Source organism: Oryctolagus cuniculus, chromosome 1 (genome assembly GCF_051225735.1).
Source record: "Oryctolagus cuniculus isolate XC-2025 breed Fujian yellow rabbit chromosome 1, ASM5122573v1, whole genome shotgun sequence".
NCBI classification, from domain to species: Eukaryota; Metazoa; Chordata; class Mammalia; order Lagomorpha; family Leporidae; genus Oryctolagus; species Oryctolagus cuniculus.
Window position 1 is genome coordinate 145,999,459 of NC_142867.1, and position 27,204 is coordinate 146,026,662.

The 27,204-nt window shown below is 49.0% G+C and overlaps 1 protein-coding gene across 27 annotated transcripts in view; it reads left to right on the forward strand.

The window, feature by feature from the left end:
- WNK2 (WNK lysine deficient protein kinase 2) overlaps nucleotides 1–23,235 on the forward strand; it is a 128,487-nt gene extending 105,252 nt beyond the window's left edge. For 11 of the 27 annotated variants that reach the window (XR_016236446.1, XR_016236449.1, XR_011379309.2 and 8 more), the window contains 3 exons: nucleotides 901–1,160; nucleotides 20,538–20,649; nucleotides 23,031–23,235. Coding sequence is in view for 21 of the 27 variants with exons in the window: in XM_070050054.2 (XP_069906155.2) it covers nucleotides 901–1,160; nucleotides 20,538–20,649; nucleotides 23,031–23,056 (398 nt within the window). In the remaining 6 variants the exon portion in view is untranslated. Of the gene's footprint in view, nucleotides 1–900; nucleotides 1,161–20,537; nucleotides 21,124–23,030 lie in introns of those variants that run through there. The other 16 variants (XM_051859065.3, XM_070050048.2, XM_070050049.2 and 13 more) reach the window with 3 other exon arrangements.
- The last annotated feature ends 3,969 nt before the right edge of the window (nucleotides 23,236–27,204 follow it).

The window sequence follows — 27,204 nt, forward strand, 5'->3', positions numbered from 1 at the left end:
GTTTGTGTCTGTGCTTTTCCATTGCTAGCCACTAAAGTACACTACATTTCGGAACAGCTTGTTTGAAGAGATGGTCATTAGGTGATTTTTTTTTTTTTGCAAACACAGGGAACTTTTTAATTGGCTTATTCAAAATCACCACCCAGAAATTATGTGTGGGGTGGGGGCATAGGGGACCTCACTTTAAAAAATTTAAATCCCGTGTTGGTCACTAGCTTTTAGTGAAGCAGAAACCGCTCTGGTCAGCCCGTGGGCCCCACGGCAGTGGGCTCTAGGTGCCTGCCACTTTGTTAACATCTTCCACAGAGCCACCGGTAAGGAGATGCTATTTCAGTGTCTTCAATTCCAAAATATCAAGCTGTTCAAACTGATGGGCGTGTGAATGACGAGGCCCACGTCCTGTGCTGCCTCCCTCCCACCGACAGGGGTCGCTGGCAGGCTTGGGGGAGGCTGGCCAGCTGGAGCACCCTCCCAAGGAGTGTCTCCTCCTCCTCTCAGCACCCTCCTTACACCCAGGCTGCAGAGGCCAGAGAGCCAGACGAATCTGTCCCTAGTCCCTAGGATGCTGACACTCGTGTGTCCGGCAGTGCCAGCAGTTTCCCATGTCTCCCACGTGAATCTGGGGGGATGGGTGGCGGTGGGCAAAGCCCAGCTGGGGGCTCCTGTCCTCTGGCCTGGCCACCTGGCACAGCCCAGTCACCGGCAGCCTGAGGAATGCCCTTCCGTGTCTCAAACCAGGCAGCTAGGCCCCCTGCTGCAGACCGCCTCTTGAAGCAAGGTGTTGCTGGCCAAGTGGGGCCATGGTCTTGGCCATCCCGTGAGAATGACTGCAGCCAGCCCACTGGGGGCGCTGGGCGAGTGTGTGGCGTCACCAATCCTGGCCTGTATGTGACTCCCCAGGGTCCTCCACCAGCAGCCTGGCCCCGGGCCCCGAGCCAGGCACCCAGCCCACCCTGCACGTCCAGGCGCAGGTGAACAACAGCAACAACAAGAAGGGGACATTCACAGATGACCTGCACAAGCTGGTGGACGAGTGGACGAGCAGGACGGCGGGGGCCACGCAGCTGAAGCCCACACTCAACCAGCTGAAGCAGACGCAGAAGCTGCAGGACATGGAGGCCCAGGCCGGCTGGGGGTCCGCCCCCAGCGAGGTGAGAGCTGTGAGTGCTGGCTGGGGGCTCCTGGGCTGGGGTCGGGGTAGTGGCCTCTAGGTGGAGCAGAAGGTTAGGCACTTGGCTCTCATGGTCTGAGTTTGTGGTCTCAAGAATTAGGCCTCCCCCTTCATGAGTTGGGAGGTAAGTGACGCCCACAACCCCGTGGCCGGCAGAAGGAAGGGATGGGGGGCTGGAGCTGTGACTCGAGTCCAGCTATACCAGCAGCCCCGCGCTGGCAGGGGCGGCTCACCTTGGCCAACAGATCCACATCCGCCTGCACTCGGTGTCCTCAGGCTGGAGCAGGGGGCAGGGATGTGCTCTCCTTGGGGACAGCCATCCTCGGGCTGTAGCTAAAGCGCACTGGGACCAACGCGGGGCAAGGTGAGGGCCGATTCCTGTAGGTTTTGGTACATAAGGTGTTCTCGTGTCAGGATTAGTTGGAGAGGGAACCCCTCTTTCTCAGTTATCTGGAGGAGTTTGTGGAAGATACGCATTATTTCCACTCCAAATGTTTAGTACATTATTAGTGAAGCCACCTGGGCTGGAGTTGTTTTAGGTTTTAGTGTGGGAGATTTTCCTGCATGACCTTTTACTTTGAAACATTTTTTAAAAATGAAGAGTTGAAAATGCTATATACAACTGTATACGAGGGCTCTTGGAAAAGTTGATGGAGAGGGGCCTGCACTGTGGCACAGCTGGTTAAGCTGCTGCCTGCAGCACCGGCATCCTATGGGTGCTGGTTTGTTCCCTGCTGCTCCACTTCTAATCCAGCTCCCTGCTAATGCACCTGGGAAAGCAGCAAAAGAGGGCCCAATTTGCACCCATGTGGGAGACCCAGATAAAGCTCCTGGCTTCAGCCTGGCCCAGCTCGGATCCATGTGGCCGTTTGGCAAGTGAACCAGCACATGGAAGATCTCTCTGTGTGTCTCCTCTCTCTCTCTGTAACTTTGTCTTTGGAATAGATAATTTTTAAAAAGAAAAATGAATGGAGAAAATAGGATTAAAAGTCAAGTTTATTGTGGTACAAAGAAAGTTGAAATGCACACCTGTACACTTTCCATGAACTTTTTGAAGCCTCCTGGGGTGCACACATTTTGCTGTATTTGTCACACACACGCTCCATCCTTGGAGCGTGGGCTTTTCATTATGGATGCAGTTTCTTCTACAGCTTTAACACCATTTGGAAATTTTGGTTTCTTTTTGCAACAGATTTATTCTGCTTTTCTGGCCATTGATTCTTCTCCTCCAAATTTGGCTTGCATTTTCAAATTAATTGCCATAAAATTGTCCATACCTTGATTTTTACAGTTGATGGGGTTTATAGTGACATTCTCTTTTTCATTCCTAGTATTGATGACCTCTGCTTTCTGTGTCTCTCTCCCCGCGCCTTTCTGCTTGTCTGTTTGCTTTTGCAATCTCAGAGGTTTGTACATTTTATTAGCCCTTTCTAAGAACTGTTTTTCTTTGCTGATCTTTATCATGTGTTTCATTAATCTCTTGCATTTTTATTTTCTTCTGTCTTTGAGTTAATTTAGTGGTTCCAGAAGTTTAAGATGTACAGTTCTAGGTTTCTTTTCTAATGTAGGCATTCAAGGCTATAAAAATCTCTCTAATGGTTTCAGTTGCACTCCAGATATATTTGAGATATAACATTTGGCCAGCGCCGCAGCTCACTAGACTAATCCTCCGCCTGTGGCGCCGGCACATTGGGTTCTAGTCCTGGTCGGGGCGCCAGATTCTGTCCCAGTTGCCCCTCTTCCAGTCCAGCTCTCTGCTGTGGCCCAAGTCCTTGGGCCCTGCACCTGCATGGGAGACCAGGAGAAGCACCTGGCTCCTGGCTTCGGATCAGCGCGGTGCACCGGCCGGTGCGCCAGCCTCAGCAGCCACTGGGGGGGGGGGGTGAACCAACGGAAAAGGAAGACCTTTCTCTCTGTCTCTCTCTCTCACTGTCCACTCTGCCTGTCCAAAAAAAAAAAAGAGAGAGAGATAACATTTTTATTCACTTCCACTTCATTTCAAAATTGTTTGTAATTTTCATTACATGTAGTTAGCAGTCTTTTAAAGATTTATTTGAAAGATAGTGTTAATAAATAAAAAATAAAAAGAAGAAAGGCAGAATTACAGAGAGAGACATAGAGAGGGAAAGAGATTTTCCATCACTGGTTCACTCCCCAGATGGCCTCAACAACCAGGGCTGGGCCATACTAAAGCCAAGAATCAGAAGCCTCTCTCGGTCTCCCACATAGGTGGCAGGAGCCTGAGCATTTGGGCCATCTTTCGCTGCTCTTCTCAGGCCGTTAGCAGAGAGCTGGATCGTAAGTGGAGCAGCTGGGACACGAACTGGTGCCCATATAGTATGCCAGCATTGCAGGCAGTGGCCCAGCCTGCTGTGCCACAGTGCTGGCCCCTAGTTAGCAGCTGTCTAATGGGCATTTTTAGTGTTTCTGGGCTCAGTTCCCGTGATGAGAGCTGACTTGGTTCTCTGTGAAATGTGCTGGGACCTGCTTTTGATCACATTATCAGTCTTGCTCCCCTGCAGGAAACTGAACTGGATCTACTCCTTTTCCATTTCGTGTCTGCTCCTGCAGGCCAACCCAGCCTTCTGTCTCTTCAAATGTCTGCATACCTCCCTCAGGCGGACTCCCCAGATCCCTTCTCCATGGCTGGGCACTTGGTGTAGTGGTTACAACACAGCTTGGGAGACCCACATCCCACGTCAGAGTGCCTGGGTTCGAGTCTTGGCTCTGCTCCCAATTCCAGCTTCCTGCTTACGCATACACTGGGAGGCAGCAGGTGATGGCTCAGGTGGTTGGGTCTCTGCTCTCCACTTGGGAGATTTGGATTGAGTTCCCAGATCCCAGCTTCAGCCTGGCCCAACCTTTGTTGTAGGCATTGGGGGAGTGAACCAGCAAATGGGAATCCTTGCTCTCTCTCTCTCTCAAAAAAAAATAAGAAAAATAACAACTATTTGAAAATCCATTTTCTCTCTCTCTCTCTATATATATATATAATATATATAATAAATATATATTATATTTAAATATATATATATTTGCCAGTTCAGTGGCAAAAATATTGCAGTGTGGCTCTAAGGCCCTGTGAGGGCTGCACCCCAAGCCTGGGAGCTCTGTGCTCCTTGTCCAGCTGAGCTGCACCCATGTCCGGGTTCAGGTCCTGCTGCTCAGATGTCTGGGGTCCCTAAGGAAACCTGTTTTCCTAGTTCCTCTTACTGTTTTTATTGTGGTAAAATGCATACAATATAAAATTTACCAATGTAGTCACTTGTAAGCGCACAGATCCGTGGCATTAAGTACATATTACATGGGTGTGTTACCCTCACTACCTGTCATCTGTCCCCATTCCATCCCACCTTCCCAGTCCTGCTCTGCTTACCCAGCCACTGGCACCCCATGATTCGGCTTTCTGATCATGGAGGCCTCAGAGAAGTGGAATCACACGGTACTTGTTCTTCATGTTGGCTTCATTCACTTAGCACTCATACGGCAGTAACTCTCAGAACCTCACTACGTTTTCCCAAGTTTTTTTTTATTGTGGTAAAATAGACGTGAGATTTTTCCATCTGAACCATTTTCAAGCCTGCAGTTAACTGCTATTGAATGTGTTCACAAGTACTGGACAGCCATCACGCCATGCATCTCCAGAATTCCCTTCATCTTGCAGAGCTGAAACTGTCCCCACTCAACAACTCCCTGTGGGCCCTCCCCCGGGCCCAGGCAGCCACCCCTCTGCTTGTTACGTCTGTGGATTTGACTGCTCTTGGGGCCTCACCTAGGTGGCATGGTGTCACCTGTGTCTCTTTGTGACCAACATACTCCACTTAGCTTAACACTCTCAAGGGTCATCGCATGGGTCAGAATTTCTTTTCCGGTTAGGGGTGATTCTTGTTGATCCTTTGATCCATCAGTGGACACTTGGGTTGCTTCCACATTTTAGCTACCGCTAGGAACCTGAGTGTACAAATATCTTTTCAAGACTCTGCTTTGAATCATTCTGTGTGTGCTATAATCAGACATGAAGTTTCTGGATCAGGTAATAATTCCGTTGTTGATGTTTTGAGGAACCGCTTTACTGTTTCAGCGTAAATACCATTTGACATTCCCACCAGAGTTCACTAAGGGTTCCAGTTTCTTGACATCTGTGCCAACACCAGTTATTTTCCGGTGTTGTGATAGTAGCCTTCCGTCCTGTCAGGTGTGAGGTGGTATCTTGTGGTTTTAATTTATTTATATCTCCCAAATAATTGGTAATGTTGAACATCTTTTCATGTTTTTTGGCCTTGAAGAAATGTCTTTTTTGAGTCCTTTGCTTGAGTTATTTGTGTTTTTTTATTGTTGAATTGTAGGAATTCTCTGTTATGGATATTAACCCCTCCTCACATACATGATTTGTTAGTATTTGCTCCTTTATTTATTTATTTATTTATTTGACAGACAGAGTGGACAGTGAGAGAGACAGACAGAGAGAAAGGTCTTCCTTTTCCTTTGGTTTGCCCCCCAATGGCCACTGCGGCCAGCGCGCTGCAGCCGGCGCACCTCGCTGATCCGAAGCCAGGAGCCAGGTGCTTCTCCTGGTCTCCCATGGGGTGCAGGGCCCAAGCACTTGGGCCATCCTCCACTGCACTCCCGGGCCACAGCAGAGAGCTGGCCTGGAAGAGGGGCAACGGGGACACGCCCTGACCGGGACTAGAACCCGGTGTGCCGGCGCCGCAGGCGGAGGATTAGCCTAGTGAGCCGCGGCTCACTAATCCTTTCAGTTGCCTTTTTACACTGTTGATAGTGTCTTTTAATACACAAATTCTTACAATTTGTCTTTTTTCTTCTTTCGTTGTTTGTCTTTGGTGTCGGATCCAAGAAATCATTACCAAATATAATGCTGCAAATGTTTCCCCTGTGTTTTCTTCCTCAAGTTTAGTAGTTTTAGCTTTTACATTTAGATGTTCAGTCCACTTTGAGTTAGTTTTTGTATATGATATAAGGTGAAGTCCAATTTTTCCCACCAGAATTTGTTAAAAAGGCTGTCCTTTCCCCCACTGAATGGTCTTGGCACCGTTGTTGACAATAATTTCTCCAACTATATGAGTTTATTTCTGAACTTTCTGATCTATTCCTTGGGTCTCTATGTCTATAGATGCCAGTGCCACAGTGTTTTAATTATCGTAGATTTGTGATAAATTTTGAAATTAGGACAGATGAGTCTCCAGTTTTTTTTCCTTTTTAAGATTGTTTGAAATCTGGAATCCCTTCAGAGTTGGCTGGATTTTGAGGATGGATTTTTCTATTTCTGGGAGGAAAAAAAAAAGGTCATGGGGATTTTGATAGGCATTGCATTTTGCATTGAATCTGTAGATCATGTTGGGTAATAGGTTTACCCAATTTTAACAGTATTAAGTTTCTAATTCATGAAGATGGGCTCTTTCCATTTATGGCCTCTTGAATTTAATTCCTTTTTTTTTTTTTTTTTTTTTTTTTGGACTAGTGTTCTATCGTGTGGGGGGCCACATCGTGTTCATTTGTTCATTACCTGGGCAGCACTTAGTTGTTGTCGCTCCCCGTCTTCATGGAGGAACGACACAGGACCCTGCGCTGTTCTTTTGTCTGCTTGGCCCTCCCCAGGTTTGCTGCTGGTTCTTCCCGGGTTGGCTGCCGACCCTTCCACCTCCGTGGAAGGGTGGTTCCCCCTGGCCACCTTCCCCACTTCCGCAGGGGAGCGGCACACCGCCGGCCGGCTCTCTCGGGGGCTGCACAGGTGTTCCTTCAGATAGATGTTCCCCCTAGATGTTCCTGGTGCATGTTGTCTCTCTCCTCCTTTATAGTCCTCTTCCGCCAATCCCAACTCTGCTACCCACACGCCGAGTACGCTGCTCTCCTCCAATCAGGAGCAGCTCCTGCAGCTTGTCAAGTTGGTGAGAGGCAGCTGGGTAGAAGCTGTTGCCTCCTCTCCCAGCGCCATATTGTGGGAGAGCAGATGCATAGAATAAGTCTTAATTCCAGTAACTTAGTCTAGTCCAAGTTGCTCCCCACAGATCCCCCTTTCTTTTTATTTTTTGGCGTTGATACGTGCCTGTCTTCGGTGCCCCGTGGCACACACTCTGCTCTGCTTGCTGGAGTTGCTCACAGGTGCTTACAAGCCCTACCAATCAGGCAAACCGAATCCGGGTCCTCTCTTCGGCATGTTGTGAGGAGGTTTTTAGGCGCTGATGCGTGCCTGTGTTCGGTGCCCTGCAGCGCATGCTCTGCTCTGCTAGAACTGCCTGCAGGTACTTACAAGCCCTAACAATCAGGCAAACCGAATCCAAGCCTTCTCATTGCCGTATTGTGGGGAGACTTATTGGTGTTGATAACGTGCCTATCTTCGGTGACCTGCAGCTCATACTCTGGTCGAGCTGCCTGCTGGTGCTTATTGCCTTACTAATCAGGCAGACCGAATCCAAGCCTTCTCATTGCGGTATTGTGGGGAGACTTATTGATGTTAATTCGTGCCTGTCTTCGGTGACCTGCGGCGCATAAGCTGCTAGCCGCCCGCAGGTGCTCACCACCTCCCTAATCAGGCAGACCGAATCCAAGCTCTCTCATTGCCATGTTGGGGGGAGGCCTTATTTTTCTCTATTTCTCTATCTCCGGGCATTCCTATTTCTCCTATTTCACTTCTATCTACCAGCATTCCTATTTCTCTCATTTTACTTCTAAACTTCTGTTTCTCTTATCCCTGCGGCATCCCCGTGCCCGCCCCGAGGCTGCTTCTCAGCGCCTCGCCCCGCGGCGGCGGCTTCCCGGCTCTGAGCCGCCTCAGAGCTTCTCTCATCTGTGCGGCTTCCCGGCGCCCGCCCTGCGGCGGGCTCCCGGCTCTGCGCAGCTCGGCTTCGCGCGCACACTCCGCGGTCTCCACGCCCTTCGCGCCCGCACCACGGCCTCGCGCCAGCCCCGCGTTCCCTATCTATTCACGCCCCATGCTCTCTCTGCACGCGGCGGCTTCCGCGAGTCACACAGCGTAGCTTACATTTCCGCCGCTGGTATTCAGTCCAAGTTCCCCGGACTAACCTGGCGAATTCCAACCTGGCGGCCCACGTCTCTGCCTCTGGTTACAGATTTTCGCCTTTTGCTCCCCGGGCTGACTTGAAGAATTCCAAGCTGGCTTACGTCTCCGCCTCGGCCTGCACTCGCGGCATCATCCTCCCTAACATTTTTCTCTACCCGGTATGTTTCCCTAAGTTTTCTTCCAACAATATTCCTCCCTCATTTCTCCTGGCCTCTTCCCACAGTCCGTATCCAAGTCTAAGTTTCTTATAGGTTTCACTTTCACTTTCAACCTGCAGTCCGTATCTGAGTCTAAGTTTCTTCTTGCTCTCACTTTAAATCCTAACTTCTTTCCCACAGTCCGTATCCAAGTCTATGCCTAGGCTTTCAATAGCTTCTTCCGGCACCTTTTCTGTCCGGCTTTCCCTAGGCTCTTTGCTAGTCTCTCTCTCCGGTATTTTCCCACTTCTTCCCGTTTCTTCCCTCCTAGGTTTCCTATCCGAGTCACGGCACCATTATGTCGCTCCCCATCTTCATGGAGGAACGACACAGGACTCTGCGCTGTTCTTTTGTCTGCTCGGCCCTCCCCGGGTTTGCTGCTGGTTCTTCCCGGGTTGGCTACCGACCCTTCCACCTCCGTGGAAGGGCGGTTCCCCCTGCCACTTTCCCCACTTCCGCAGGGGAGCGGCACACCGCCGGCCGGCTCTCTCGGGGGCTGCACAGGTGTTCCTTCAGATAGATGTTCCCCCTAGATGTTCCTGGTGCATGTTGTCTCTCTCCTCCTTTATAGTCCTCTTCCGCCAATCCCAACTCTGCTACCCACACGCCGAGTACGCTGCTCTCCTCCAATCAGGAGCAGCTCCTGCAGCTTGTCAAGTTGGCGAGAGGCAGCTGGGTAGACGCTGTTGCCTCCTCTCCCAGCGCCATATTGTGGGAGAGCAGATGCATAGAATAAGTCTTAATTCCAGTAACTTAGTCTAGTCCGAGTTGCTCCCCACAAGTTGTGTCCACCTTTGGGCTACTGTGAATAATGCTACTATGAGTACTGGTGTTAAGTTTGAGGCCCTGCTTTCAGTTCTTGTGGTATGTACGTAGGCGGGGAACCTGTGGCAGTGCTATGGTAACTTTGAGAAACTGTCCTACTGTTTTCCACAGAAGTTGTGCTGTGAACAAGGGTTCCCATGTCTTCACATCCTTGCCAGTACTTTTTGTCACCCTTACCCTTAAAAAAAAAAAAAAGTCATCCTGATGGGTATGGAGTCGTCTTGTTATGGTTCTTATTTTTATGTCCCTAAGGATTAGTGACATTGAGCATCTTCTCATGTGCCTACTGGCTGTTTGTGTATCTTCTTTGGAAAAATGTGCGCTTCTTGCCCTTTTTTTTATTTAGGTTTGAGGTTTGTTATAAAGTTGTAGAAATTCTTTCTATATACTGGTGACCAAGTCCTTATCAGCTATGATTTGCAAACACTTCGTTTCATTCACTAGGCGCTTTCACTTTCTTAATACTTCCATACTCAGAAGTTGTGAATTTCTGTGATGTGTAGTTTGTTTTTTTTTCTATTTTTGCCTATGTTTTTTGTGTCACATCCATGAAATCGTTACCAAATGCAGTGTCATGATGATTTTCCCCTGTCTTCTAAGAGTTTATAGTATTAGCTCGTATGTGTAGTCTTTCATTTAATTTTTGTGTATGTTTTAAAGCCAGGCTCCATCTTTGTTCTCTTGTATGGGCATGTTCCATTTTCTCAGCAGAATTTGTTGAGACAACTGTCCTTTTTCCTTACAGAATGGTCTTGATACTCTTGTCAAATCAGTTGACCATAGGCATAGTTTATTTCTGCATTCTCTATTCAATTCTAGTCTATATATTTATCCTATTACTGTTACCCTTGTGATGAATTTTGAAGTTAGGAAGTAAGAGCCCTCCAACTTAAATCTGTTGAGAATTAATCTTTGAGAATTAACATGAATTTAAGGATGACTTTTGCTGTTTCTTAAAAATATGCCTTTGAAATTTTGATAGGGATTGCATTAGCTGCATATTTCTTTGGGTGGTATGGACATTTTATAGCATCAAGTCAACAATCCATGAACATGGAATGTCTCTTCATTTATTTATGTCTTTAATTTTGTCTGGCAATATTCTATATAAGTTTTCATATATAAGTTGTTCAACTCATTGGTTAAATTTATTCCTAAGTATTTTGTTCCTTTTGATGCTATTGTAAATGGAATTGTTTTCTTAATTTCCTTTTTGGACTGTTCAGTGCTAAAGTATACAACTGATTTTTGCATATTGATTTTGTATCCTGCAACTCTGCTGAATTCACTATTTTAATTGTTGTTTTGTGCATTCTTTAGATTTATCTACATGTGAGATCTCATTATCTTTAAAAATTCATTCATTGATTTGAGAGGCAAACACAGAGAGAGACAGAGAGATATCCCCCATCTACTGGTTCACTCCCCAGATGCCCACAACAGCCAGGACTGGAGCAGACTGAAGCCAGGAGCCCAGAATGCAGTCTGGAGTCCCCATGTGGATGGAAAGGACCCAGCGATTTGGACCATCCCCATCCATCTCCCACAGTGCACATTGGCAAGAAGCTATAGTCGGGCAGAGCCAGGATTCATCCCCAGGAACTCTGACAGGGATGCAGGTGTCTTAACAACTAGGCCAAATGCCTGCCCTCATGCCACTTGTGTTTTTAATTTTTTAATTTTTGTATTTTTTTGTTTTTTTTCCCTCATGCTATTTTTTTTTTTACTTTTATTTAATGAATATAAATTTCCAAAGTACAACTTATGGATTACAATGGCTTCCCCCCCATAACTTCCCTCCCACCTGCAACCCTCCCCTTTCCCGCTCCCTCTCCCCTTCCATTCACATCAAGATTCATTTTCAATTCTCTTTATATACAGATCAGTTTAGCATATATTAAGTAAAGATTTCAACAGTTTGCACCCACATAGAAACACAAAGTGAAAAATACTGTTTGAGTACTAGTTATAGCATTAAATCACAATGTACAACACATTAAGGACAGAGATCCTACATGAGGAATAAGTGCACAGTGACTCCTGTTGTTGACTTAACAATTTGACACTCTTGTTTATGGCATCAGTAATCTCCCTAGGTTCCAGTCATGAGTTGCCAAGGCTATGGAAGCCTTTTGAATTCACCAACTCTGATCATATTTAGACAAGGCCATGGTCAAAGTGGAAGTTCTCTCCTCCCTTCAGAGAAAGGTACCTCCTTCTTTGATGACCTATTCTTTCCATTGGGATCTCACTCGCAGAGATCTTTCATTTAGGTTTGGTTTGGTTTGTTTTTGTTTGTTTGTTTGTTTGTTTGTTTTTTGCCAGAGTGTCTTGGCTTTCCATGCCTGAAATACTCTCATGGGCTTTTCAGCTGGATCCGAATGCCTTAAGGGTTGATTCTGAGGCCAGAGTGCTGTTTAGGACATCCATCATTCTATCCCTCATGCTATTTGTTAACAGAAATCATTTAACTCCTTTGATTCCGATTCAGATACGTTTTCTTTCTTTTTCTTGTCTAATTTCTATGACAAGAACTTCCAGTACTGTGTTACATAGAAGAGGCTCAAAAGGACATCCTTTTCTTGTTCCTGGTCTTAAAGGAAAAGCTTTCAGTCTTTCACTTCTGACACCATGTTCACTGTGGGTTTTTCATAGATCACCTTTATCATGTTGAAGAAGTTTCCATCTATTCCTAATTTAGTGAATGCTTTTTATCAAGCAGAGGAGGTGCTGAATTTTGTTACACGTTTTTTCTGCATTAATTGAGATGATGTTTTTATTCTTGATGCTCTTATTGTTGTGTGTCGCATTGGATGGTTCCATTTATTGAACCACCTTTGCCTTCCTGGGATACACCCTACCTGGTTGTGATGCATAATCCTTCTAATAGGCTACTGAATTAAATTTGCTGGAGTTGTATTCAGGATTTTTACATCAGAATACATCAGAGTTATCGGTCTATAATTTTCTTGAGAAGTCTTTATCTGACTATGGTATCAAAATGATGCTGGCCCTGTAGAATGGATTAGAAAGCATTCCCTCCTTGCTCAAGGTTTTGGGAGCTTAAGGATGATTGGCATTAATTCCTTAAATGGTATAATTCACCAATGGAGCCATCTGGTCCTAGATTTTTCTTTGTTGAAAAATTTTCTATTAGTGACAGTCTCCCTGTGTGTTACAAGTCTGTTCCTTCTTGGGTTATATTGGTAGTTTGTTTCTAGGAGTTTGTCCATTTCATGAATAGATCTAATTTGGTAGGTAAAAATGTCAGTTTTGTTTATATTTTCTGGGAAACAACTTTTGGGTTGTAATTGGTTCTTCAGTTTTGTTTCTCTCTGCTGTAATCTTTGATTTCCTTCCTTCTGCTAGGTTTGGGTTACTTTGCTCTTCTTTTTTCTAGTTCCTCAGGGTATACAGTTAGGTCAGCAATTTGATATCTTTCTTCTTTTTGGATATTATTTTCTTTCTGATTATTTCTTTGGCTCTTTTGAGTTTCTTTTTTAAGATTTATTTATTTATTTGAAAGGCAGAGTTACAAAGAGCAGAGAGAAAGAGAGAGAGAGGTCTTCCATCCACCGGTATACTCCCCAAATGGTCACAACAGCTGGAACTGGGCCAATCCGAAGCCAGGAGCCAGGAGCTTCTTCTCAGTCTCCCCACATGGGTGCAGGGTCCCAAGCACTTGGGCCATCTTCAGCTGCTTTCCTAGGCCACACGCAGAGAGCTGGATCAGAAGTGGAGCAGCTTGGACTTGAACCGGCGCCCATATGGAAAGCTGGCACTTCAGGTGGTGGCTTTATCTGCTATACCACAGCGCCGGCCCCTTGAGTGTTAAGAGTATGTTAATTTCTATACATGTATGAGTTTTCTGTTGTCCTTTTGTTATTGATTTCTAATTTCATTCACTGTTGGAAAGATACTTTGTATTATTTTAGTTTTTTAAAGCTGGTTAAGATTGGATTTGCTGGTTCATTCGCCAAATGGCTGCCACTGCTGGGACTAGGCCAGGCTGAAGCCAGGAGCCAGGAGCCTCCTCTGAGTCTCCCACGTGGGTGCAGAACCCAAGCAGTTGGGCCATTCTCCACTGCTTTCCCAGGCGCATTAGCAGGGAGCTGGATCGGAATTGGAGTAGCCGTGACTCACAGTCATCCATATAGGCAGTAGCCTAACCCACCACACCACAGTACTGGCCCCAAATAATTCTTTTTTTAGGTTTTATTTAATTATTTGAAAGGCAGAGTTACAGGGAGAGATATCATCTATCTGTTGGTTCACTCCCCCAACCCCACCCCACCCCACCCCAAAAAATGCCTGCAACAGCTGGGGCTGGTACTTGGGCCGTATTCCACTGCTTTCCCAGGTGCGTTAGCAGGGAGCTGGATCAGAAGTGGAGCAGCTGGGACTTGAGCCAACATTCATATGGAATGCTAGCATTGTAGGCGGAGGCTTAACCCACTGTGCCACAATGGCAGCCCCAACTGTTTCTTTGAGTTATTGTCTATTATCCATTTATTTCATCCCCAATTGCCTGCAACATCTAGGTCTAGGCCAGGCTGGAACCAGGCGCCCAGAACTTAGTCTGTGCCTTCCACGTGGGTGGCAGGGACCTCAGTCCTTGAATCATCAGCTGCTGCCGTGCTGGGTGCACATTAGCAGGAAGCTGGGTCAGAAGCAGAGGAGCTGGGACTGACACAGGCTCTCGGGATATGAGACGTAGGCATCCAAACAGCATCTTAATTTCTGCAGCAAATACCTGCCCTTCTCCTTCATTTTTGAAGGATCATTTCACTGGATATAGACTACTTGGTTGGCTGTATTTTGTACACCTTAAAAGGGTGCTTTTTTGTGTGAAAAATGGAATTAAAAGTATGAGTTTTGGTGCAAAAAAATGAATATCCATAAGTCTTTTCATAATATACATTTTCAACATATTATGAAAAAATATTGTGCACCAAAACATTCTTTGCACCAAAATAAACTCACGTTTTTTAATGCCCTTTTCCCATGCCGTTTTGAAGCCCTCCTGTGTCATGCTGCTGCATCTGGCCCCCATGCAGAATCAGCTGTTAATCCTGTGAAGCATCCTGTCAGTGATGAACACTTCTCTCACGTGCTGCTTTCAAGATTTTTTTTTTTAAGAGTTATTTATTTATTTGAAAGCCAGAATTACAGAGAGGCAGAGGCAGAGGAAGAGAGAGAAAGAGAGGTCTTTGATCTGCTGGTTCACTCCTCAAATGGCCGCAACAGCTGGAACTGGGCCAATCAGGAGCCAGGAGCTTCTTCCGGGTCTCCCACGCAGGTGCAGGGGCCCAAGGACTTGGGCCATCCTCCACTGCTTTCCCAGGCCATAGCAGGGAAGTGGATTTGAAGTGGAGCAGCTGGGTCTTGAACCGGCTCCCAGATGGGATGCCGGCGCTTCAGGTGGTGACTTTACCCATTCCGCCGCAGCACTGGCCTCAGCTTTCAAGATTATTATCTGTGGCATTCAGTAATTTGAGCACAGTTGATCCAGTGTGTATCTGATTTTGTCCTGCCTAGAGTTCTGTGAACCTCTTAGATGTGTAGATTCCCATCTCTGATGAAATGTGGGAGATTTTCAGCCATTATTTCTTCAAATTTCTTTCCTGCCCTTGTCGTTGTCTTCTGTGACTCTCATCACGCATGTGGTGCCCCATAGAGCCCTTAGGCTCTGTACGCTTGTCTGCACTGTTCTTTCTGCTCCTCATACTTGATCATTTAAATTGTGTCTCTGATTTGCTGTTTCTTTATTCTGCTTGCTCAAATCTGCTTTGAGGGTCAGCCCTGTGGCTTATTGGGTTAAAGTCACAGCCTGCAGTGCTGGCGTCCCATATGGACACTGGTGCAAGATCTGGCTGCTCCACTTCTGATCCAGCTCCTTGCTAATATGCCTGGGAAAGCAGTGGAGGATGGTCCAAGTCCTTGGGCTCCTGCACCCACGTGGGAGACCTGAAGAAGCTCCTGGTTCCTGGCTTCAGAGCTGCCCAGCTCCGGCCATTATGACCATTTGGGGAGTGAACCAGTGGATAGAAGATCTCTCTCTATGTGTTTCTCTCTGTAACCCCACCTCTCAAGTAAATAAATAAATCTTGTTTTTAAAAAAGTCTGCTTTGAGCTCCTCCGGTACATTTTAAAATTTGAGTTAGTAGACTTTTTGGTACTAATATTTCTGTTTGGTCCCTTTTATAATTTTATCCAGTACTATTCTCTCTTTTTCATAGTTTCCTTTATCTCTTTGGACATACTTAGGCCCATTCATTTAAGGCCTTTGTTCAGTAGGTCCAGTATCAGAGTTTCCTCAGGGAAAGTTTCTGTCAATTAAACTTTTCTTCCTTTGAATGGACTATGCCTTCCTATTTTAATTTCTACAGATTTTAGTTTATTAAATGTTTATTTGTGCCTAAGGGACTTTTAAATATCTGCTGAGTTTTTAATTTTGGTTATTGTATTTCTTCAGTGGTAGAATTCCTACAAGGACAATTTAAAGAGATCATGAAAAATGGAATGAAATGTTTGTTTTGGTACAAATATTTTTGAAATCCATAAGGTTTATGGAAAATGTGTATAGATTTTAAAAAATTTGTACCAAAATAAACATACCTTTTAATTATATTTTTCATGAACTTTTTAAAAAAGATTAATTTATTTATTTGAAAGAGTTACAGAGCCAGAGGGAGAGAGCGAGAGAGATCTTCCACCCACTGGTTCACTCCCCAGATGGCTGCAACAGCAAGGTCTGTGCCAGGCCAAAGCCAGGAGTCAGGAGCTTCCTGTGGGTCCCCTGTGTGGGTGGCAGGGGCTCAAACTGTTGGGCCATCTTCTGCTGCTTTTCCCAGGCCATTAGCAGAGAGCTGCATCAGAAGTGGAGCAACCGGGATACGAACCAGTGCCCACATGGGATGCCAGCATCACAGACAACGGCTTACCCACTGAGCCACAATGCCAGCCCCTTTGTGAATATTTTTAATTCATGTTTGTTTTTCCCATGTATGTTATATCCTTTAAAAAAAAGATTTATTTAATTTATTTGAAAGAGCCACACAGAGAGTGAGCTTCCATCTGCTGGTTTACTCCCCAAATGGCCACAATGGCTGGGTCTGGGCCAGGCTGAACCCAGTCTCCAGGAGCTTCTTCCAGGTCTCCCACATAGGTAGCAGGGGCCCAAGCACTTGTGCCATCTTCCACTGCTTTCCCAGGCAAATTAGCAGGGAGCTGGATCAGAAGTGAAGCAGCCAGGTCTCAAACTGGTGCTCATATGGGATGCTGGCACCACAGGTGACGGCTTTACCTGCTATGCCACAATGCTATATTCTTTTTTTAAATAGCTTCTGGGGCTGGCACTGTGGCACGGTGGGTTAAGTCACAGCCTGCAGCGCCAGCATCCCAAATGGGCACTGGTTCAAGTCCGGGCCGCTCCACTTCTGATCTAGCTCCCTGCAACTGCACCTGGAAGAGCAGCAGCAGATGATCCAAGTCCTTGGGCCCCTGCACCCGTGTAGGAGACTGGGAAAAAGCTCCTGGATCCTGGCTTTGGCCTGGCCCAGCCCCAGTCAGTATTGCCATCTGGGGAGTGAACCAGCAGATGAAAGATCTGTCTCTCTCTGTAACTCTGACTTTATGTAACTCTTTTAAATAAATAAATAAATCTTTAATAAGTAAATAAATGAATAGCTTCCAACTCAATCAAAATTCTCAATTTTGTATCTTCACATAGTATTTGTTTCTGTTTTCTCTGTCAGCTGCATTTTCTCTGTATTGCCTTGTCTCATGAGTTTTTTTAAATAGATTTTGTATAGGATATTTGAAAATTTGTGATAAGAATTTGAAGGGTAGTAGGCTTATTATTATTGTTTTCAGTTTGCCTGTGATCATCTTTTCATATTCTTATCTGCCATCTTTTATAAAGTGCTGGTCAAGGATATTGACCATTAAAAGTTAACTTGCTTATCTTTTTACTGATTTGAGGGATTTTGTCCTATATCTTTTGTCATATATTGCATGGATGTCTTCTACCAATCTGTGACTTTTTTTCTCTACCAATCTGTGACTTTTTTCACTTTTAATTTTTATTTTCATTTGTATTTGAAAGACAGTGAGCTCTTCCATCCATTGGTTCCTTCCCCAGATGCTTGCAATAACCAGGGCTAGGCCAGGCCAAAACCAGAACCAGGAGCTCCATCTGTGCCTCCCGCTGGGTACCAGGAAGTCAAGTACTTGAGCCATCATCTGCTGCCTTTCGGGGTGCACGTTAGCTGGAAGCTGGATTAGAAGGAGAGCGGGGTGAGGGGAAGGGCAGTGCTGTGGCATAGCAGGTAAAGCCGCCGCCTGCAGGGCCAGCATCCCATATGGGTGCTGGTTCAAGTCCCAGCTGCTCCTCTTCTGATCGAGCTCTCTGCTATGGCCTGGAAAAGCAGTAGAGTATGGCTCAAGTCCTTGGGCTCCTGCACCCACGTGGGAGACCCAGAAGAAGCTCCTGGCCTCAGATCAGCCCAGCTCCTGCCGTTGTGGCTATTTGGGGGTAAACCAGCAGATAGAAGACACCTCTCTGTCTGCCTCTACCTGTCTGTAACTCTGCCTTTCAAATAATAAATAAATGAATTTTAAACAAAAAGAAAAAAGGAGAACAGGAACTCAAACTAGGCATTCTGATGTGGGGATGCAGGTGTCCCAAGTGAAGTCTTATCCACTACACCAAACACCTGTCCTGTGTCATTTTGCATTACTTAATGGTGAAATGGCAGAGGCTTTAATTTTGTTTTTTTTTCTAGAAGGTTTGTAATTTTGGCTATTGTATTCAGGCCTGTGAGTCATCTCAGGTTAACCTGTGTATGATTTGGTGATTTTTCCTGTGTGCATTGTTGGTAGTTCCAGCATTCTTTGCACATGCATGGCACTGATTTTCAGACATTTATCAGGGGGCCACGTATATGTAAGTGTGTTTCTGAACTTGCAGTTTTGTTTCCATTAGCCATTCTTTTATCATTATTGGCAGTACCACACTCTCAATTACCGTACCTGTGTTGTGAGTTTTAATGGTGATAAGACCTGTAATGCTAATCTCTAAGAATGTCTTGATTTTTCTGTTTTAATGTTTGCAGAGAGGAATGCCCCTTTGCCTGCGGTGGCTGCCTGAAACCGCAGGTGGCACCAAACTCTATATGCATTTATTTTTACCCTGCACATGCACACATACAGCATGATTATGCTGGATCCAGTCATGGCCCAGGCAGGACGGAGACACGTGGTCCCAGATTTTATCACACTACTCAGCACAGCACAGAGTTTAAAACAGGAATTTTTATTTCTGGCACTGTGCATTTACTGTTTTCAGACTGTGGTTGACTACAGCTAACGGAAGCCATGGAAAGTGTCAGTGCAGATAAGCGAAGGGGACACCATAGCTTTCAGAAACAGCTTGTTACTCTGTAGAAGATGACCTGCTAGGATTTCAACTGGGAGCACATTACACCTGTTGATCAGCTGAATGTGAGGTGATGGATCACCATTATTGAGTGTTCCTACAAAGATGGTGTCTCTGCTCTTTGTCTTTGGTGAGAAGTAGTTCCACATCTTTCAGTTTATCTCTAGATGGTTGATGTCTTGGGATCTGTTCCTTCAGTGTGCTTTTCCAGTTGTATGTTGCCCGTATATGGGAATGTGGTTGCAGGTCAGCCTTGATTGGCTTCTTAGTTCTAGAAACTGGCTTGTCCATCCATGGGGAGCGTCTCCATACAGTCTTGTCATCTGCAGAGAGCTTCCCTTTGCCTTTGCAGGCTGCACCTCATTCCTCTTCTAGCCTCGGCTGGAACTTCCCTGGAGTGCTGACAGAAGTGCTAAGGAGCTTTGGGAAGCATTTGGTGTTTCACCACCAGAAGGGCTTGGCTGTCAGCTTCGAGGAGGCCTTGCTAAGGGAAGGCTCCCTCTCAGCCTGCCCCTGAGGGTGCCTTGTATGAGGGTGTGGGGCTGTGGAGAGCTCGCCCTGCGTCTACAGGGTCCTTACTGGAGTGAGGTGTAGTGGTTCCCAGCGGGACAGCAACCTGGCATTCCTGGGGCAACCCTGACAGGTGGGGATGTTTTGTCTTTTCTGTAGTCCCTGGACTCTATTTGCCAACATTTGCTTTTGAGTGTTGAAGGCTGTGGTCTGTGACCTCTTTTCTTGGGATAGCCTCAGCAGGTTTCTGTCTCTCTCTCTCTCTTTTTTTTTTTTTTTTTTTTTTTTACAGGCAGAGTGGACAGTGAGAGAGAGAGACAGAGAGAAAGTTCTTCCTTTTGCCGCTGGTTCACCCTCCAATGGCTGCCGCGGCCGGCGCACCACGCTGATCTGAAGCCAGGAGCCAGGTGCTTCTCCTGGTCTCCCATGGGGTGCAGGGCCCAAGCACTTGGGCCATCCTCCACTGCACTCACTGGCCACAGCAGAGAGCTGGCCTGGAAGAGGGGCAACCGGGACAGAATCCGGCGCCCCGACCGGGACTAGAACCCAGTGTGCCGGCGCCGCTAGGTGGAGGATTAGCCTAGTGAGCCGCGGTGCTGGCCCAGGTTTCTTTCTCATTCCATGCTGGCTCCAGGAGCCCCTGGCTGCCCCTTTTCCTCTCTTTCGTGGCTTTTCCATTGACTGACAGCACAAGGGAGGGACTGCCTTGCCATCCTGCCTAGCACAATTGCTATGCCCAGGCACCGGTCTGCCTTTTTATTCTTTGTAATAAAATACCTGAGTCAGGCTGACTTTATAAAGAAAAGAAGTTTATTCAGTGCACAGTTTTGGAGGCCAACAGCCCAAGCTTGGGTGGTCCCACTGGTAGAGCTCTAGTGAGAGCTTAACAGCAGAGGGAAGGAGTGAGCATGTTGTAAACAGGAAGCCAGACAGAGGCTGGGCTCCCACAGTTTCTTTTAAGGGCAATCCCCAGTGGCCAGCAGACCTCCCACTGGGCCCCAGCTTTTGAAGGTTCCACTGTGCCATATCAATACACTGAGGACCAGGCCTCACTGCACAAATCCCTCCCCAGTCACATCCCAGCCATAGCATGAGTCAAGCAAGAGGCCTGGGTGTCCGCGGAGTGGAGGGGTCCAGCTCTGAGGCCTGCTCTGGCCTGTGGACGGTCTGGGTACGCAGCCCAAAGTTGGCCTGGCTGTACCATCTCCCTGGTGCCAGCCCTGGGGATGCTTGTCTGCAGCGGGGCGGGGACTACTCTATCCTGAGGAAGGGACACCGCAGGGACCCCAGAGCCATGGGGAGAGGCCAGCTGATTGCAGCCTTGTGTACCTTCCTCTCTCTCTCTCTGTCCCACAGATGCCAACAGCTCGAGCAGGAATGGGGATGCCATGTCTGGCCCCAGTGCCCGGCCCTCTGTGCACCGCAGCCATTCCCGGAGCCACCCCAGCCCTCCCTGTGCCCACACCAGGTACTGCCTGCTCCAGCATCCCCACCTTGCCCTGTGCACTGCCTCTGGGTCAGTATGGAGGCCTGATTCCAGTGCCTGTGTCATGGGGGCCCTGGGCAGCCCAGAGGGGCCCACCCATGTTGCCAGCGTTCCTGTGGCCACCCGTGGTCAGTGCACCTGCCTCCCGGCTCCACATCACATAGCCTTCTGCCCTGCCGCTGGCTGGAGGGAACATACTGAACTGTGCAGGGGAAGTGGGTTGTGCTTTGGCCCCTGTGTCCTTCCCTTCCACCATGGGCACAGGGCCCAGCCACGAGGGCGCAGCATGCGGTAACCAGACTGGCTTTTGATGTTGCTGCAGGCCGCTTCACTCTTAGGTCCGCATGTGGCTCACACCCACCGCCTGTCCTTGAGTTAACGGTTAGCACCATGCCATCACCTCGCACAAGTGCAGGGTCTTGACTTCAGCTTTTCCCGATGGAAAGAGACATTTTAAAAAAATCACTTATGAGAAAAGGTGTATTTTGTTGACAACCGGCCTGTGCATTGGTATCTTTATTTACCATGTTAAGTTGCGGATATGTGAATGGTCTCCCAATCTGATCTTTAGTTTTTTGTTGTAAATATTTTGTTTTAAAAAAAGCAAAAGAACTGAATTGGCAGTCTTGAATATATTGGAACAGCTGCAAATGCTAGGCCAGCTGGACTTGGCCCTTGGAGCGGGGCTGGCGGGGCAGGGTTGGGGGTGAGGGGTGTCCCTGACTTACTCAGTGGCCAAGTTGCTCAGTAAGGAATATCAGCAATGAAGCTGGGCTGTGAGGAGCGTACCAGAAAATGCTCAGTGAGCAAAGCTCACCAGAGCCCATGGCTGCTGTGAGCACACAGGTGCAGGGCCTCAGCACTCCCACCTGTCCCTGTACCCAGCAGCACCTAACACTTCCTGCCCACTGGCCTGCCCCTTCCATGATTTTCATAGGGGCTGCTGATGGCAGGACCCTCTCCTGGAGACCCTGACAGGCCCCGTCTCAGACAGGCACCTGCTAGCCCTGGGCAGGGACGAAGGCCCCACCTCCTCCCGCAGAAGGCCGCCTGCCTGGCAGCCTGCTGCAACTGTTTGGTTCCGCTGTGCTTATAAGAACCTGCTGGATTATTTTGGTTTAAATACATCGTTCCACCCATTCAGTTAGAGTTGGATTTTTCAGGTCATTGTGCAGCCTTTTGCCAGGGGAGACGCTGTGATGAGAGACTTCTCTCCTCTGTAGTGGGCGCCCTCAGCCCTAGCCCTCAGTGATGGAGGCCGCCTGCCCCTTCCCTCTGCCTGTGAGTCTGTTCCTCACACATGATGGTGGGACCCCCGTGAGACTATGTATATGAAGGAGAAAATAAACACTTGTGCTTGAAAACACTGTGGAACAACATCTTTTTCTTACCCTCTGTCCACATAAAACCAGACTGTAGGGAGGATGGGACGTTACCGAGCAGGGAGCTGGGGGACGGGGGAGGCCGAGTAAGGCGCCAGGTTGGACCCAGCACAGGGCAAGGAGAGCGAGGCCCTAAGGATGCTGGTGTCTGCCCTGCACCTGAGCTGTGCTCAGTAGCACAGACGAGGGGAGAGTCTCTCGTGGTCAGCTGAATGGCATCTCTGCCCCATCCACGCTGGGGCTGCCTCCCAGAATGCCCAGCTGCAGGACCCCGGATGGTACCCAGCATCCTTTTCTTGCTGGTGGGTGGAACACCTGGGAGGGCGGGACACCTCTGCCGAGGACTTGGGGGCTGGGTTACCACAGGTCACCTGAGGGTGCTGGCCTTCCAGCAGGGGCGTGGCCTTAAGGCAGGTGGTGATTTGGGGAGAGGCCCCTCTCTGTGCATTACTGGCTGGCCCTCCCCCAACAGCTCTTGCAGGGCACCTTTCTCTCCTGCATCACAGGGCTGACACTGACTCAGCTGACGGCCCGGTGTGTCCTGCCCTGTCCAGGTAGCAGTGGACACCTCTGCTCAGGAGAAGGGGCACTGTGTCCCAGAGCCAGTGCATCCTGTAACTTCACTGCAGCCCCTGTCCCAGTGCTACCCCTGGGCAGAGGCAAGGAAGCTGAGGACCGACCATTCACTCACCGTGCCCCAGGGGACCAGGGGCTGCTGGCTCTTGGGTCATCTGGCCATGGAGGAGCTAGGCTGCCCTGTCTGGGTTTGGGCAGTCATCTCCGTAAGGGAAACGACCTGACCACAGGCTGCTGGGGCCTGTGTTAAGGACAGGACCTGTCTGCATAGGGTGTGGACATAGGTTGGCCTGGCTTGGGCATCACCTGGGAGAGCCGGCTGCATGTGACTGGTCAAGGCCTGGCCCCCAGGAGAGGCCGGTGCCCTGTGGCCAGCTAATAAGCTGTGGCGGTCTTGTTTTCTAGGTCCTGAGAGTGAGAAGCCCGACTGAGTCGGCCCGGATGCCAGGCCCAAGTCGTGTCGTCTGAGCAGAGAGGTGACCGACCTTCAGGGCCCACCGCTCTCGTGTCCAGTTCACACTGTTTTGTAACCACTTTCTAACCATTTTGTATTCACGATTGGAAACACAAACGTAATGCAAGAATAAAACATATTTTGGGGGAGCGGGGATGTTGGCTGTCCACTCTCTCCTTTTGCTGGCCTTGGGTATACAGATGGCTCAGTGGTGTGGAGGGTGAGGGTGGGGACATTGGCAGGCTCTGGCATGCCCAAGGCAGCCCCTTCTCCGGCTGTCACAGATACAGGTTCCCCGTCACCCACTCAGATACACGCTGCTCAGCCTCCCTGTGGGCTGTGGAGACCGGAGGTGGCCATGTCCAGCCCCTTCCATCAGGGAAAGCATAGCCAGCCTGTGTTCTGAGGTCCTTGGCCATAGCAGGTGGCAGATAGGCCCACTGGCTCCACGGAGGCTGCGCCCCACGGCAGGAGAGGTCTAAAGCACAGTGTGAAAAACAGGGAAGCTGTCCTCGGCTCCGCCAGGGATGCATGCAGTAGGAAGAGCTCCATGGCCTGGCGGGGCCAGCAGGAGCGAGGACCCCAGGCGAGGGTCCAGAGGTCTCCGGCACCGTGACGGGGAAGCCCTGTGCCTTTATTTTCATGGTTCTCTGACTGCGATTTGGCATCTCCTCCAGCGATGGATGGGAGGTAGGCTTAGCAGTGCCGGGGTTTCATCTCTGCCGGAGCCCTCAGATGGTGCTGTGACATTAACGGTGGTAGCCAGTGCCCCAGAATGTAGTCTGGACCCATCAGGACAGAATACCTAAGCCTGAGGTTTAACTCCTGCCCTGCAGGCTTCTGCCCTGGACACAAGTCTTGAGGCTGCATCATTGCATCCTGGGAGCCTGCGAGGCCAGGCTCTGAAGGGTTGGGGCGGAACCCTGGAGGGGATGGTGTAATGTTCTCTGCAAGGGGGTGACGCTGACCCCAAAAGCCTGGATTCCAAGGCAGGGGCTGGAGCTTATCCTGGGGACCCTGGGGGCAGGGGCCTGCTGGGCACTTCTGAGCAGCAGAGGACAGCAGGCATGCCTGGGTGGGGTGGGTGTGGGTGGGCCACGGACCACTGCCCTCCCCTGCGTGTGCAGAGGACCTTAGTAACGCTGTCGCTGTTGACTTTCTGTCACCTGTGGTGGCTCCCGTTGCAGGTTTTCTGCTGGCATGCTGGCTGCGTTTGCACGCCCCACGTATATTTAGAGCACTCTCTTCTAGCAAGTGAACAACACAGGTGCTGATGAGAAGACTTAGCAGTGAAGGGGTAGAATAGACCTGCAGATGATAAAAGCAGTCCCTGCACAGCAGTGAAAATGCTCCTAGGTGGCTTTAGGAGCCCTTAGAAGCCAGGACCTAAGAGGGAGAAGTTCAAGTGGATCCGACTGAACAGATGTTCACCCTGCAGCACAGCTAGGAGCCTCCCACTTCCTGCAGCTCCTCCTCTGCAGGCTGTGTGTACCGTCTCCACCTAGGACCGAGTCTCAGAACCCTGCCCACCGCTTCCACGTGAGCAAGGCCCTCTGGAAGCAGCTCCCAACGGCCATGTTGATCAATACAGGCGGAGGCAATGACCAAACCGACTTCCTCTGGGAGTGGTCTTGGATATGTTCCTGCTCCTCTGGGGCCCTGCACATACACCTGCTGCTGCTGCTCAGAAGGGCCCAGCAGGTCCCCACCCCGGGGTTCCCAGGATTAGCATCAAACACTTCTTGGAACCCAGGGCCTTTGGGGGTCAGCTCAGCCCCTGGAGTACCTTCCACTGGCCCCCCAGAACTTGGGCCTCCCATCCCCTGCCTTCTGTTTCCCACTCAGGGTAGCACGCTCAGCCCTCGTGGAGAGATCACGAATGTGTGACTTACTTGTTACACTTGATTTTAAGCTTCCCACAGACAGGCAAAGTGTCCTTGCTGTACTGGCACCCTCAGTGAGCCTGGCCAGGGCACAGAGGAGCGTGGCGATGAGGTCACACTCTCCCTTTGGACAAAGGGAGCCTGCAGTGGTGCTTGTTGGCTCCACTTACGGGTTTCTGGGGTGAGAAGACCCTGACCCAGGCATGAGTGCCTTTGGTAGTGCCCCCACAGTTGCTGCCAGGCACCCCTCGGCTCCTCCTGCAGGGCCCCGCCGGCCGAGCCGTGGATTCCGCCCTGTTCTCAGGTTGCCTGTGGAGTTGCTCCAGACAGTCCATTGTCCTCTTCGTGTCTGCCTCACGGACGCACCTCATCTTCAGGGTAAGGAGCTTCACTTTTCTGACAAGTGCACCTTAATAAGAGCTGGTCAGGGCTCTGCGACCTGGGAACACTTGGCGATATGAGTTAAGTACCCCCAACAATTCCACTTGGCTGAGGTTATGCTACATGACCTCTACACCTCCTGGTCATTAGCGTCTTGGTGGCTTAGCCTGGGAGCCCAGCCTTAACTTACTATGTTGTTTCTTTGGGAAACAAAACCATGGTGTCTTAGTTGGCTTAGGCTGCCACACAAGAGATCCCAGACTGGGCAGCTTAAATGACAGAAATGTGTTTCCCAGGGTTCTGAGGTGCCCATCAAGGTAAGCTGCATCCTGAGGCCTCTCTGCCAGGCCCTAGGTGGCGCCGTCTCACTGTGTGAGCTCTGTGGCAGGCGGGCCGCGACTGCTGTGCCTCTTCTTACAGGGCACAAATCTTGTCAGTCCAAGGCCCCACTCCTACGACCACATTAACTTTAATTACTTTTGTAAAGGCCCCTCATCCACACCCATATTCACCTTCCACGTAGGAATTTTGGGGGTATGTACGAACAGTCCAGGACGCAAGGCCTATGAAATACTTCTGGCCCACAATCCACCCGTAAGGTGGAAGCTATCCTGGTCTCTACTTGCACGCACATACAGACAGCCCCCAACTTACAATGACCCGAGGTACGACGGTGTGAACGATGCAGGTCCAGTGACAGACACCTTCCTGGGAAGGCTGTATTCAGTTACCGCTCTGCCGCCTGACCCTCTCCCACAGTGCTCTCGCAGCAGCAAGTGCGGCTCCAGGTCAGCCCCACATTCGTGAGGGGAACACCCACGGCTGTGCAGAAGATGAGGGAGAGTCAATGCCTTTTCCACTTACCGGTGTTTTCAACATCCAGTGCGGTTGTTGAGACCCACTGTAAGTCGAGGAGCAACTACTTTAGAACAAACAAAGTGTATGTACAGACGGGGAGATGAAGGAGGAAGGAATCAAGACATATTCATGGAAGAAAACTTTGAGAAAAGAACACCTGCTTCCTTCCCAGGGCCCCACAGAGGCTGATGAGGAGATGAGCCTGTACAGTCTGGCCCAGTTCTGAAGCTTCAGAGTTGGGCTGTGGGGATGTGGGCCAGCAGTGAGCACAGCAGCCTGGGTGCAGAGAGAACTCCAGCATGCGGGGACACAGGAGAAAGAGAAAGGAGAACAAAGAATAGACTCAAAGTCAGGTTGTGTGCTGATAGACTTTACCCTAAGTATACATGGCCACGCTCGGTAATGGTCACTGATCTAATCACTTCAGATCTGGGCAAGGAGTTTGAAACAGTGGCATGGGAGGCTCACATCCTGTATCAGAGCAACTGGCTCAAGTCCTGGTTCCTGCGCCTCTGACTCAGCTTCCTGGGAGGCAGCCCATGATGGCTCAAGTACTTGGGTCCCTGCCACCCATATGGGACACATGGGTAGAGTTTTTGGCTCCTGGCTTTGGCCTGGCCCATCACTGGCGGTTGTGGGCATTTGGGGAGTGAACCAGTAGATGGAAGTCACTGTGTCTTTCAAATAAATAATATTTATGAGACAACTGATTCATATGCTTAGGGCGCTAAAGGATAAAACAGGCATCTTGCAGGAACAGACTGGTAATTCAAGCAGAGAGAGATGTGCTCAGAAATGGTTGAAGAGGCTGTAAAGTACAAACACTATCAGAAATGAAGCCTTAGCTGGGCTCACAATGGACTGGACACAGCCGAGGAAAGGTGCGGTGAGCCTGCAGCTAGGTCACCAGGAACTTCCCACACTGAGAAGACGAACAAGAAGCAAAACAGAACAGAAAGAAGCCCAGGGAAGCGTGAGTCAGTTACAGAGGTGTAATTCTTGC